At 42.4% G+C, this 13,233-nt stretch overlaps 1 protein-coding gene across 1 annotated transcript in view; it reads right to left on the bottom strand.

The window, feature by feature from the left end:
• Nucleotides 1-13,233, bottom strand: part of col22a1 (collagen, type XXII, alpha 1) — a 65,706-nt gene that overhangs the window by 11,232 nt on the left and 41,241 nt on the right. Inside the window, exons 31-54 of the mRNA XM_085792341.1 lie at nucleotides 12,688-12,741; nucleotides 12,452-12,493; nucleotides 12,283-12,315; nucleotides 11,996-12,049; nucleotides 10,781-10,834; nucleotides 10,647-10,700; nucleotides 10,507-10,560; nucleotides 10,301-10,354; nucleotides 9,711-9,815; nucleotides 8,091-8,135; nucleotides 7,448-7,525; nucleotides 7,316-7,351; nucleotides 7,172-7,225; nucleotides 6,917-6,961; nucleotides 4,246-4,281; nucleotides 4,056-4,169; nucleotides 3,709-3,762; nucleotides 3,344-3,397; nucleotides 3,191-3,244; nucleotides 2,993-3,046; nucleotides 2,766-2,819; nucleotides 2,437-2,490; nucleotides 2,306-2,359; nucleotides 2,165-2,209 (exon numbers count right to left, since the gene is read on the bottom strand). Of these exons, the coding sequence (XP_085648467.1) occupies nucleotides 2,165-2,209; nucleotides 2,306-2,359; nucleotides 2,437-2,490; nucleotides 2,766-2,819; nucleotides 2,993-3,046; nucleotides 3,191-3,244; nucleotides 3,344-3,397; nucleotides 3,709-3,762; nucleotides 4,056-4,169; nucleotides 4,246-4,281; nucleotides 6,917-6,961; nucleotides 7,172-7,225; nucleotides 7,316-7,351; nucleotides 7,448-7,525; nucleotides 8,091-8,135; nucleotides 9,711-9,815; nucleotides 10,301-10,354; nucleotides 10,507-10,560; nucleotides 10,647-10,700; nucleotides 10,781-10,834; nucleotides 11,996-12,049; nucleotides 12,283-12,315; nucleotides 12,452-12,493; nucleotides 12,688-12,741 (1,335 nt within the window). The remainder of the gene's footprint in view (nucleotides 1-2,164; nucleotides 2,210-2,305; nucleotides 2,360-2,436; nucleotides 2,491-2,765; nucleotides 2,820-2,992; nucleotides 3,047-3,190; nucleotides 3,245-3,343; nucleotides 3,398-3,708; nucleotides 3,763-4,055; nucleotides 4,170-4,245; nucleotides 4,282-6,916; nucleotides 6,962-7,171; nucleotides 7,226-7,315; nucleotides 7,352-7,447; nucleotides 7,526-8,090; nucleotides 8,136-9,710; nucleotides 9,816-10,300; nucleotides 10,355-10,506; nucleotides 10,561-10,646; nucleotides 10,701-10,780; nucleotides 10,835-11,995; nucleotides 12,050-12,282; nucleotides 12,316-12,451; nucleotides 12,494-12,687; nucleotides 12,742-13,233) is intronic.

Here is a 13,233-nt window from a genome sequence, read left to right as displayed (position 1 = left end):
AGACTTTTTTTAGTTGAGACTTTATTAATCAGTGAAGAGCTATTAGATCAAATCATTGGGTGATATAAGATTGACTTCTCTGATTATCACATCTTTTAAAGGATGCTATGGCATTAGATGAAAATTAGTATGGGATGCATTTCATACATGTGAGCTTGCTAGCTAAAGTGTTCCCATCATCACATCAATGTATATACACATAATACATATAAATCCTACATTTCTTTTTAACCCCCATTTTTAGCATTATATGTGTTTTGTTAAATGCTTATACCATGATTCAATTTCTTCTGAGGAACAGGTTAGGGACTTTTAGAGATTCAGTACATGAGCCTTCCTGTATCCGTTTATATAGCTTATGATCTCACTTGTTGTTATTACTATGATTTTATGTGTCCATCCATCCATTAGCTATACCACCTGTACCATAGAGTGGTGGGCGGGGCTGGAGCAAGTCTCAGCTGACCTTGGTTGAGGACAGGGTACACTGTGTACAGGCTGCCAGTCAATCACAAGGCCCACATATAGAATATCTATGCATGTGTGTGGATTTATTGATTCAAGGGCTCCCTCTCTTGGAGGTAGCAGACACAGGCCACCGGCAGCTTTGATCCAGTTCCTGAAAGGTGCGCCCGAGGTGTTGTGAGTCGCAGAGCGCGGCGCTGTGTGAAAACATTGTGTAATAATGTCTAGGTGTGTTTTTTAAGGGCTGATATGTTCATATAATGGCCTATCGTTAGCTAGTTAGACGCTTTGCTGAAATAATTGTTCCTTTTAGTCTGCTGTGTTGGAGCCACCTGCAGCAAGACGACTGTACAACTGACCACAATATATATTCTTTTCTATTCAGACCAGCCTGCCACTCCTCATTCTCCACACATAGCACACAGTCGGAGCAGAAAGCAGCTCCACACACCGTGCTGAGGCTAAATCTCTACTTATTGCATAGTTTTCTGAATAATAGTGAAAATAATTTACGTATGACTGTCATTTAGTGACAGCAACTATAAGTGGTGGAAGGTAAAATCTCAGTGCGCCTGTGGAAACTCTTCAGTGACATGGCGTCTGCTGTCGGCGTGGCGGTGCGGGGGCTTCGGGGCTGAGAGGCTGCCTGTCAGAGCTGTTTGTAATGAGCCGTGCTATTGGTCACGGCGTTGTCCTGTGGGTGCGTGTTGTGTGAGAGAGACAAAAGCAGAGGCTGCGAGAGTGATTCTCTGTGAAGAAGACGTGTGGCGGAAAAAAAACGCACGTGTCAGACACAGCTTTGACATGTCGGTGCGGCGTGCCAAAACACCGGCTGTGGCTGTGAGCTCCTGCAGGTACAGCTGCTGAGCAGAGGCGGACGCTCACAGGCTGATATTCCTCGCTGGTTGAACCGTTTTACAGATGGCACAGCTTTCAAAAACCTACAGTAGGAAGTCTGATATTTATAGAAAATGTTTTTCTCAATGTGCAATTTTTACAGTTTGTGATGGACTGCATGCTTGGTCACATGGTCAATCAGGAGACTTGAAATGCTGGATGTCATTTGATAAGGACGAATGGCATAATTGTAATTGTGGCGTCATTAAATTGCAAATTATAACATTTGCATAATATATTAAAGTCTCCTGTAGGAACCCAGGCCTGTGCAGACACCACAGTTTTTTTTGGGTTAGCTGCTCCATCATCCAAATGAAAAAGTGCAAATTCATCAAAATAGAGTCAAAAACTGTCACTTAAAATACACGCAGGGAGATTTCTGCTGCTTCATACAGTCACTCCCCAAGTACCATTTTTCTAACATTTCTAAGGTGAAATGTTTAAACAGAACACTGCTTGTCAAAATAAGATAAATGAGATGAAATTGTCTTCAAATATTTATACCAATGTCCTTTCTTATTTATATGTCAGATATCATTAAGGTTTAATTGTACATATGTAGTATTAATATCTTTCCAGTAAAGTATCACAGTTCACATCTTAAAAATGATGTGTCTCCAATGCACATTATATCTAAACTCTCGATGTACTATATCCTACTCATTTTTCATGAGAGTCAATGGGGCTCCCTACAGATGCTGAAGCTCATTAGGTCTGATAATGGAGGCTACAGAATCAATCCTACTTTACTAGTCCTACTCCGAGCTGATATGTTCAGATATAAGAAACGTGGCACACTGACCTTAGATCCTGGAGGTCCAGGCTCTCCTCTGTGGCCTTTAAAGCCCTGCACAGGGAGATAGAAAAAACACAATGTTTCAGCCACAGCAGCTTCTGCACGGCCGTTGTCTTCCATCAGATCTGTTTACTGGTGCTGACTTACAGGGAGTCCCCTCAGACCAGGGTTTCCTGGTGGCCCAGGTTCACCTTGCTTGCCCTGGAAAACAGAAACAGTTACATCTCCATGTCTTGGCACATTATGCAGTCACATTTTGAGCATTTCCATCTACTTACAGGTTCTCCTGTTTCGCCTGGTCTGCCATCTTTTCCCATCTTTCCAGACTGACCCTGCAGATCAGCACATCAAACAGATTACTCAACATCTTACCATTACCTGTGTTGGGCAAGTTACTTTTAAAAAGTAATTAGTTATAGTTACTTTCCTCCAAAAGTAAATCGTAGTTACACGTTACTGAAAAAAGTAGCGCCGTTAGTGACGCTGTTTATTTTGACGCTGCTATTCCCATCACTGACCATTACACTTCCACATCAAAATGCAAGAACTCTACGTGTGCTCATGTATATTAATGAGGCTGTACAGTACATCAAATATGTTTTCTTACCATCAAGCCAGGAAGACCTGGTGGTCCCTGGACTCCTTTGAGACCCTCTTTGCCCTGGTGAAAACAAACAAACAACAGGTCACTGTCACCGATGGAAAAGAAATGATTAATGGCCACTATTACCACGCAGGCTGGCTGACCTACATGCTGGAGGGAGGAGGTTTGTACAATAATGACACATGGGTAATACGTTTTTTGTGGCAAAGGTGCACAGAGTGCAGCCTGACCTTTTCTCCAGAGGACCCCGGGGGACCAGGAGGTCCAGGCTGCCCATCGTTACCCTAAAGAGAGAAGAGACAGTGTCAGTGGAGGTCAGCGGAAATAGAGAGTGTGATTAGAGATCAAATCCAAACAATAGGTTTTCAACCAATCTGAGTGTGTCTATTAAAGAAATGAAACAATTAAGAAAAAAAAAAGTTACTTACAGGTGAACCCATTAAACCAGCAGCACCTGGATGGCCAGGGGGTCCTGGGTGACCCTGTTAATACAGAAGTAATGATAAGATAAGATTATGGGCTTCGTTGTCGGCAAAAGAGGATGAAGATAGAAAGAGACACAGTCATCAGCCTCGATGTACCTTGTCTCCTTTGTCTCCGGCACCTCCAGGAGGTCCTCGATCACCTTTTATACCCTGTGGTGAAAGAGAAAGAAAGATTATAAGAGATGTCACGTTTCAAGAGGAAAGTATCCATCTGAAAAACTATCTGTCAGAGGAAAATAAAACCTTAAATTATTGAAAATTTAACCAAAAGAGAGACATAGCAATGGTTATATTGCTTAAGAAATACGATTCGATGGGTTTTTCTGAGTCGTGTTTCAGTATTAAACTTCTCACCCAATTACCTGAACCTCGTGAGGTAAAAAAAAAAAAAACAATGTGACAGGAGACAACTACAGTGGCCATTTGGGAGCTACAACCGTGCAGTTAGTGTGCGAACTTGCCTTTGCGCCGTCGGCTCCAGGGGGCCCTTGAGGTCCTGCTGGTCCCGGGGGGCCCTGTAATGACACAGCAGAGCATCAGTCTTTGTCCAGCCAGACAGCACAGAGCACTGTCACCTGGTCCTAATTGTCCACCGTCGGCCCCTGAGGAGGCCGAGCTAATGATGCAGACAGAGCCTCTCCATCCTTCACACCAACTGTGACTGATGATGACAAAAGTACAGCTCGCACCTCATGCATCACGGTGGAGCAGCAAGCTTTATATTACCCCTAAGATGAGGAGTTATCATAACAGACTGCATTACAGGAGGAGTGAGCTGGAATATTATGTATTACGACTTTTGTCCTACTTGGTAACCATCTTGACCGCTTTTCCCTGGGGGTCCCGCGTGTCCTTTGTCTCCAGGGATTCCTGGAAGCCCAGGTGGTCCTGCTGGACCTGCAGGGCAGTCGGAGCACACGTCCTGAAAAGACACATTTGTTATTCGAGCATCCAAATAACAAGTATTTTTCTCATTAAAGAGAAGAAACTCTTCTTACCTTCAGATTTAGGTCAGAGAGGTCTGCTGCCTTTCCCTAGAAGACAGGGAAACGAAAGGGTTAATCAATCAGGGAATGCAAATTTGGACCTCGGCTCAATTCACAAAGTATCCACTTAATATAAAATTAAAAATCTAATATAGGCTACATGGTCAAAATGGATCTCCCACCCACATGTGGCTGCTGAACATCCAGGTCAGAGGCCGCGGGGCATTAAACTGCTGTTGTGATTCTGACGCCTCATAGTCGCTTTTACAATTCATTCAATTCATCAAACTGGGACAACCATCCCCATGCATGGGGGGCAGCATCATGGTGAAACAGGAAGGGGCCTTCTGCAAGCAGCTGCTACAGAATCATAGGCACTCTGTTGTCTGAAATATCCCTACATTAATATTTCCCTTAATCGGAACTGTGATACATTTCTAAACGGCCGATATTATCCATTACACAGAATTTATTTTGAATGAAAGTCTTGCAAGAGGGATAGGATCCTTCACATGGCAATTAGGGAAATGGGGAATACAATAAATTAGCTCGCAAGCAGAACACAAACAACTTAGTCAGTAGGGATACACAGCTACAGAGGCACATACAGATTTTAATACAGAACACATTTTGTAAGTTTGAACATTTTTTTTGTTTGTATATTTTTGGGGCTTTTTCACCTTTAATAGATAGTATAGTCGAGAGAGAGATAGGAAATGGGAGGCAGAGAGGGGGAATGACATAGACATGCAGCAAAGGGCCACCTGAGTCGGGATTCGATACAGGGCCGGCTGCAGTGAGGACTATAGCCTCCGCATATGGGACGCCTGCTCTACCAACAGAGCTAAACGACGCCTCTAAGTGGAGTTTTTGAGTTTTGAGTTTAAATGTCCCACCTGACCAGTTTTGACCACTGATTGGTCACAAAACTTGCACCGTGGTGCACGGTCTTATTTATTCTAGTTGGCCATCAAACATGGCTTCCTGCCACGAGCAGGGGGGGCAACCGCCATTCCGACATCCCACCAGACCGACATAGGCCTCTAATTGTCTAAATGGCAACACTTAATTTTCTATCAAATGTCCCATCATTCCGACTATTTTTGCCTCCTATGGTCGGAATGACAGTGTTTTTTTTTCTTTTTTAAAACATCCTGCCTTTCCAACAATTCCTTTAATAGCGTATTTTTTTCCCCAAAAGATTTTGCACTGGTTGGGCTTAGGCAATGAAGAAATGTGTTGGTTAAGTTTAGTAAAAAGAGCAGGTAGAGGCTAGACAGGCAGACTAGTCCCTGTCTGCGCTCTGCTGCGTAATTACACACAACCATGTGGGTATTCCTCTGGGTATTCCTCTATCAGCATGTCTTAAAGAAAGGAGTCACCTGCTGAGTAACGCACATTTCCTTAGAGAAAGCCTTGTCAGAATGGTGGGACGCTCACATGTCGGAATAGCGGTATGTTGGAATGGTGATATGTCTAAATGGTGGGATGTCGGAGTGGTAGGATGTTGGAATGTCGGAATGACAGCATGTAACCCACGAGCAGGTGGTGGTGACCTCTGCTTGACATCGTCTCTCTTTCTATTGGAGACTGGAGGCTGCAGTGAGTCGCTATTGGAAAGTTACAAGACAGGCTAGTGCTAGCTGGTTAGGAAAGGCAAGTCTATTTGTATAGCCCGTTTTTACAAGCAGTTTGTCTCAAAGGGCTTTACACATGCATCATACAGTAACAACAACATCCTCTGCCCTTAGACCTTCACATCCACTGAGGAAAAACTCCCAGGAAAACCCATTTAACAGGGAAAAACCAGGAGAAACTTCAGGGTGAGCAACAGAGGGACCCTTACCCAGGATGGGCAGACGTGCAACAGACATGGTTAGCATGCTAACCAGCCAACATTGTTGTTACTTTTCCACCTATGTGGGCAGTTGTTTGGGAGCAAACTTATGTTTGATGCTGAACTCACAATGACTATTGCAGGCCACTTTCAATGCTAACATTAGCTGTCTAGCAATTGCAAAACTTACAAAAAGCTCCTTTAGAGCAGCACTATGCCTTTTTTTCATCAAGCTAAACATCCCAAGTTTCACGTACTGTGGCTTTATGAAACATATAATGTGCACGTGTTAGCATCTGTAGCCTGTTAAGCATTTATATAGGTTCCTGTTTGTGGTGTAAATTACACACATTACATTAAATTTCTCTTATGGCTTTCCTCGGTTCTTGAGGAAAATCTTTCCTATGTTCAGCAGTCAGTACAGTAGTTGACTGTCTGCCTGCTGTGTGGTGCTGAACAGGAAGCACACACTTCATTTTTAGAGCTTTTTAGCTGACAACAGCAGCCTGATGTGGCCAAAAGTAATGGGAGAGGGCAAAACTGTTAACAATGGTGGGTCAGGAAACCAAAACAATTAGTTGAAAACACACTTAAATATGTCAGCTCCTCAGAGTTTGATAATTATTTTTCATTTTCATTTACAAAATACTGAACTGTGCAGCTTTAAGTTGATCACTGATAAGCCTACCATGTATGTTTGAAGAATGATTATGCTTTTTTTAAGTGCATAATTCTGCTCCCCTTATATCTCACTTTATATGTAACATACTATATCTGGAAACACTATGTTTATATAACATGAGTGCATCCAATGGCTCAGCTTATACCTGCTATGTCTGTACTTACAGGCTCTCCAGGTGATCCCTTCTCTCCTGGTCTTCCTGGTAAACCCTGCATTTGGAGTAACGGCAGATAAACTGATTATGAGATGACACTGTTATCTACAAAAACATACGGTAGTTTAATCATAAAACATTCAAATAACCAAGGGGAAGAAAAGACAAATGAAGGCAGGGCAATGTCAGAGGTCTTTACACAATGAGACATCGGCATCAAAAAACTTCAATAATAAATGAACTCATAGTTAATTTATGCACTTACATTATGTCCCGCTGGGCCCTGAGGACCAGCAACACCTGTTGGACCTCTCATGCCCTGAAACCCACGTAAACGCATATTAGAGAAACACTTAACCCTGAGCATAAACATATTCAATATTCATCTATTGAGTTTTAAAATATTTACCGCAGGTCCAGGTTCCCCGTTGTTTCCTTGGGGTCCCTGTGAAGGACAAGCGTTTTAAAATTAGAAACTGTTAAATAAATAAATAGATAAATCATTATATTCACCAGTCCTAGCTGGAATTAAAGATCATACCGGTGGTCCGACTTTGCCTTCTCCTGCAGAACCCCTGTCCCCGGGTACACCTGGTTCTCCTCGAGACCCTGGTTGACCCTGATAGCAAAGAAGCACAAACAAACCCTCTAATTTCACCATCCAACTCAGTTAATGTCAGTCGGGCAGTAATGTTTGGCTAAGAGTCGGAGAGAAAACTGTCACATTCAGCGATGCCCGCTGATCCCAGAAATAACACAGTGCTTTTAATCTGTGATGATGACAAAAAAAAACAAAAAAACACAATCTGAAGTTGACATTTTGCAACTGAGAAGAGAAGAAGTATTGTTGATGAGGGTGAACGATCTGACACCATAAATCCAGAAAATGCCCCTGTCCAGCCTCTTCCATTCTGTGCCCTCGACATCCAGCTCTTCACACGGCACAGAGCCGCTCATAATCAGAGCAGCGGTCACAGTGCAGTGGACATAGAAATTGCTTTTGCTGCTTTCAACAAAAATGAATTGTTTTTCTCATCTGTGCCGGTGGGAAAAAAAAAAAGTTTTCACATCAACAAAAGAGCACCTGTGCATGATAAAAAAAAAAAAATTCCCCGGCAACCTACAAAGCTTAGACACACACACACACTCTCACACTTTGTTACAAACTTCTAAAATTACATTACCTTTAGCCCTGGGGGTCCTTGGATTCCCTGTGGTCCTGGATCTCCCTGTAATGTCACAAAATAACATAAATCAAGCAGTGTGCAACTTTAAGAGTGGAATTAAGCTCATTCTGAATAAATCATTTAGACATGAACATGTGTATGAGCTGCCATTCTTTATGCACAAAATTGTTTGCGAGGCCTCCGGGCTGCACCTGGCAGCTGTAAAAAACCAGAACTGCTGTGAGCCAAATCTGTTGTGCTCCTGTGTTGCTTTAATGTGATATGTCTCAACAGTGTTTTTCCTGTTTGGCCCTGCCTCGTCAGCAGGACGGCCACATGTCAGGCTGAAAAATGATGAAGAAACATGTTGCTGCGGAGCTAAATGTGCCTAGTCAGGCTCATTTTCCTATTGCGAGGTGGTTGCAGCATGCAGCTTGTGTTAGCGCCGAGGGGATGTTTACAAGCAGAACACATGTGGAATACAAGAAACTGTTTATGAGATTTCTATAAAGAACAACAGACATATCTATCGTTAAATTGTTGTTTCCTATGACTATGATGCTTCTGTTACCCACCAGGAAGTCAGTGAGGATTAAGAGACAAGAAGGTGATGAAGGTTAAGTTCCAAACTTTATCCTATGCAGAACTTTATTTCAAACAGTAGAAGTAGAAGATATCAAAAAGAAAAGAAACATGTTGCAAAATAATGCACAGACCATCTGATTTCCATATTCAATGAGAAAAAGAAACATGTTAGGACTGATAGAGAATGTATGTGACAGTAAATAGAGTGGTACTCCATCAGATTTCTAAGCCCAAGCATTGAATATTTCACTTCCATGGTTGGAGCCAACCAAATTATACATGTTCTATTCCACTTCTTCTTCTTCTTTCTTGCATTAATCACCCACAATGCAATCTGAGTGCCCCTGCCAACAGTTAGTTTCAGTTGAGATTCCACTGTCTTATGCTAGCGGTGGTGAACGTGGTCTCTTGCTGCTCGTCTGACGTCAGTTGAGGCAGTTTATCAGACGTCATGCAGGGTTCCCTCTGGAGCTACAAAAACTTTGAAAAAGCTTTTTTCACAATGGTAGTAGAAGACTTTCCCTACACGACCAAGGGATAGGGATAACCCAATGTTAACTCAGGTTTTTAAATTAGACTAAACGTGTTCAGGAAGCTGCAGTCACAGTGAGTACAGAAATAAAAGAACTATTATAAACTGTTTTAATCAGTCAGATTCAATTGAACTTGGTAACTGTGACTTAAAAACCCCAAAGAGATTCTTACCGTCACTGAAACATGATTAAACATCTTTATTGGCTTTCTTTTATAAATACCCTGTTGCCCATAAAGTTTAAGTAAAATATTTGTTGTACCTCTTCTAATGAAATGATTGTGTCAATGTGACTTATATTTTCAAAACTGGTATCTGGTAACATTATGTCATCTTTGCACCTGGTCAAGGGTGATTACTGATGTGTATAAATAGGAATAAAAAGAGGAAGGTGTCTGAAAACAAAATTATATAAAGTAATTGCAATTCTTAGACTATGGTTAAACATCATTCTATCTATCTATCTATCTACATTGCAGATAAAACATTGCAGATGCACTGACAGGAAAAATGTGTCTTACATTTTGTCCATCTTTCCCCTTCCCTGGTGGTCCAGGAGGTCCAATCACACCAGGCTCTCCGGATGGGCCTTGGGGACCTGACTGTCCTGGTTTACCTGGCTCACCCTGTAATAAATGTTAGAACAAAATTGAATAGGTTTTTGGTCTTTTAAGGCTAAAACAGGTTCATTATCAGATGTTTTGATTAATCATTTCATGTCTTGTCTAGTAACTGCAACACTCTTCCATGGAGTTCTTGTATTGTGTATGTGGGAGCAGAACCAAATTATTTGCATAATAATTAGTAGAAAGAAGACAAAGAAAACACAAAAGCCTGAAGACAAAGAAGATGAAAAAGTCTTGTGAAGCAGGAGAAAATGTTCTGAATCGCTATTGTGTAACTCCTACATCTAGCTGCTGCTGCTGCTGCTGCTGCAGGATTGGGATGAATTCAAAGACTTCTCTTCTGAAACAACGATGAAGGACATGCAAGGTCACACTCTACCTCTCTGCAGGCTGATTTTTATTCTGCACTGCCAAAAGCCTGATCATCATAGTCTGAATCCATCCAAGTGAAATGAACCTGTAGCTTTTAAAAGCAGGTGACTGACCTTGTCTCCTCTCTGTCCAGCCGGACCAGGGGGCCCGATGATCCCCGGTATGCCCTGGAAGACAGACAATTGTTGGTTTTATGCTTAAGTGATTTGTCATGATATTTCATACCACGCAGAAACACCATCCCTGTACGGGTCATGGGAGACATGCAGGCATCAGTGGGCTTTCGGTTTACACTTTAAAAGGTGGAGAGAGGACCTACCACATTCCCTGGCAATCCACGAGAACCTTGAGCGCCAGGTTCGCCAGGTGGACCCTGGAGGAAGAAACGCATCAGCCATTAAGGTTGAGTAAAGTTTTCTAGTGTTGAATGGTGAAATCACAATAAAGCAGACAACTCACAGGGTCTCCAACACGTCCCGTCTCTCCGGTCAGTCCGGTGTCACCTTTAGGACCCTGGAATAAAATAAATATTTATTCATATTCATTCAAAATGAGTGTACCGGGAGGGAGGTGAGGGATCAGAAGCATCTTACCGCTGGTCCAGCTGGTCCCTTAAAACCTTGTTCGCCAGGCAACCCCCTTTGGCCCTGCAGAGAAGACACATGAATTAAACATGGTGGTTTTTAATATGTGGCTCTGCATGCTGAATTATCTAAGATTCACTTTCATATATTCTTTTTCAGGCTCATTATTTCAAGTTTCTCATAAAACTCCAGTGCTAGAAGGTCTATTGTGACTCCCGATGAAAAATACTTCAAATTGGTAAAGGCTGTGCAGTAAACCGTGACGTTATTCCGATGCTCTGAAACAAAATGACTACAGTAACCGATCACCTTCACCTTCTTATGGTGCATTCAAAGTCAAAGATAACAGGCACAATACTTGCTCATGGGATTTCTTGGTTTCCCTCATTGAACTCATCAAATACACAATCCAACAACTCCAAAACGCTCTGGTGGACAAGTTGTGACCTGCACATTCACCACGCTATGAAATAATAACGGAATGTTACAAGACAGAGTTGTTTTCGAGGTAAATACAGAGACTGGTTGATGAAAAACTGCATGCACATCAGCGGTTTTGCATGATTTTACCTTGAAAACAACTCCGTCTCATAACATTCCATTATCACCTCATAACTTTTCCACAAGAGCGTTTTGGAGTTGTAGGATGTGTATTTGATGAGTTTGATGAGGGAAACCTAGAAATCCCATGAGCCTCCGTAGCGTAGCTCTGAGCAGCTCGCGGCTCTGCTCCACCGTTCTAAAAACAGCTTGCACCGACAATTAAAGGTAACAAACCTACTGCTATGACTATAGGGATTATGGCAATGGGCCAATTTGCCACAATGTTGAACTATCCTTTTTAACATGTGCTGCTTACTGTATAGTGCAGAAATTATTTCTGATACTTTTTGTGCAGCTTCCAGGTTTAGTGGATCCTACATGCACTAGTGTTTCTTGAATTCTATTCTGGTCCACATAATGCACTGTATCTATAAATTGAAGCAGATAGAGAACCAGGTCAGTGCATTACTGACTCTTACAGTTTAATTTACTTAGCCAATTAAAAAAAGTCCCCAGAGCTTTCCCATTGTGGCCGCCCTGCTCTGCTGCAGCCACACTGGATCTCTGCTGACATCTAGTGGATCTCTCTAGGTACCGGCAGGTGCACAGATTCAGGCTTCGGTTTTTGTTAAAGCCAAGAAGAAAAGATCAGCGGCAACAACACAGAGGGGAGAAACTCACCATCTCCCCTGGTTTCCCTTGATCTCCTTTCTCTCCCTTTTCTCCAGGTATTCCCTAGCGGGGAGATCAAACGATGTAAAGTTTAAATGAAGGAGAAGCAGAGAAGAAAAGGGAGGATGAAAGGAGCAACATAAAAAGAATATCAACATTCAATCTATCAGTTTATATATCTAGTGTGTTTAAACCCAGCACAGGGTAAATATCAGTCTATATCTCTGAAGCATCGACTAAAAAATGATAGAAATCCCATCATAGCACTGTGGAGTCTGGTTTGTGTGATGACTCACGGGTTCACCGGGCTCAGGGATGACATTTGCCACCTGTGAGGGAAAAAGCAGAGGGAAGGAGATTGTTCACAACATCTGCACTGAGTGCTGAGTCAAACAGTATGGCTGACTCTGTGCATTGTGTTAACATGCGTAATAGAAAAAGGAGAGTTTTGTTTTTTTTACTGACATTTCCTGGAGTGCCAGGCGGTCCCCTCGCTCCTACTTCACCCTGAGGCAAAAGAGACAATATGTTCACGTAGTCTGCATACTAATTACCTTATTACAGCTGACAGTGCAGCGTGACCGTTACTGAGACGACGCTACTGTAAAACAGCAGGGAGAATTCAGCGTGGCTGCCTGTATGTGAATCATTTTACATTAGAAAGTTGAGCGGCGAACAAAACAGGTTCGTTGTTTCTTTACCTTGTCTCCCTTATCACCTTTTGGCCCACCTGGTCCCTCCTGTCCTCTTTCTCCCTATGAAAGAGAGGCCAAAATCACAGTTTGAAATATTTCATGGCAACACATTAATACAGACAAAAAGGCCTTTTTAAAAATGAAATCAAGAAGAGTGGCTCGTATAGGGGCATGCAGGGACACCCAGCGGCCCTTGAAGGGGTCCCAGGAGATTACCCAGCCAAATTAGGAGAAGTTAATTTACCAGAGTTTGTTTCACTAAAAAATGATTTCCGTTGCATAATAATATAAAGTGACCTCTAGAGGAGTGGTTCTCAAACTTTTTCCCATCAAGGACTCCTAAACTAAACAAATTAAACCACAACCCCCATGTGACGGGATCTTCACTTTATATGTTTTATAGAAAGTGTTTGAAAGCCATGATGAAAACAGTCAGACATTCTGCTCCTGTGTCACTTTTGGATGGAGATAGAGTGACACCATGAAAATAAATGATTCTTCTTTTTGCTGGAGACCCCCTAGAGCACACACTGGCATTTTACAGCCCATGGG

Source organism: Trachurus japonicus, chromosome 11 (assembly GCF_045865225.1).
Source record: "Trachurus japonicus isolate A0001 chromosome 11, Traja_1.0".
NCBI classification, from domain to species: Eukaryota; Metazoa; Chordata; class Actinopteri; order Carangiformes; family Carangidae; genus Trachurus; species Trachurus japonicus.
The sequence above is the reverse complement of the archived record's forward strand: the minus strand, read 5'-3'. Positions and strand labels throughout refer to the sequence as shown.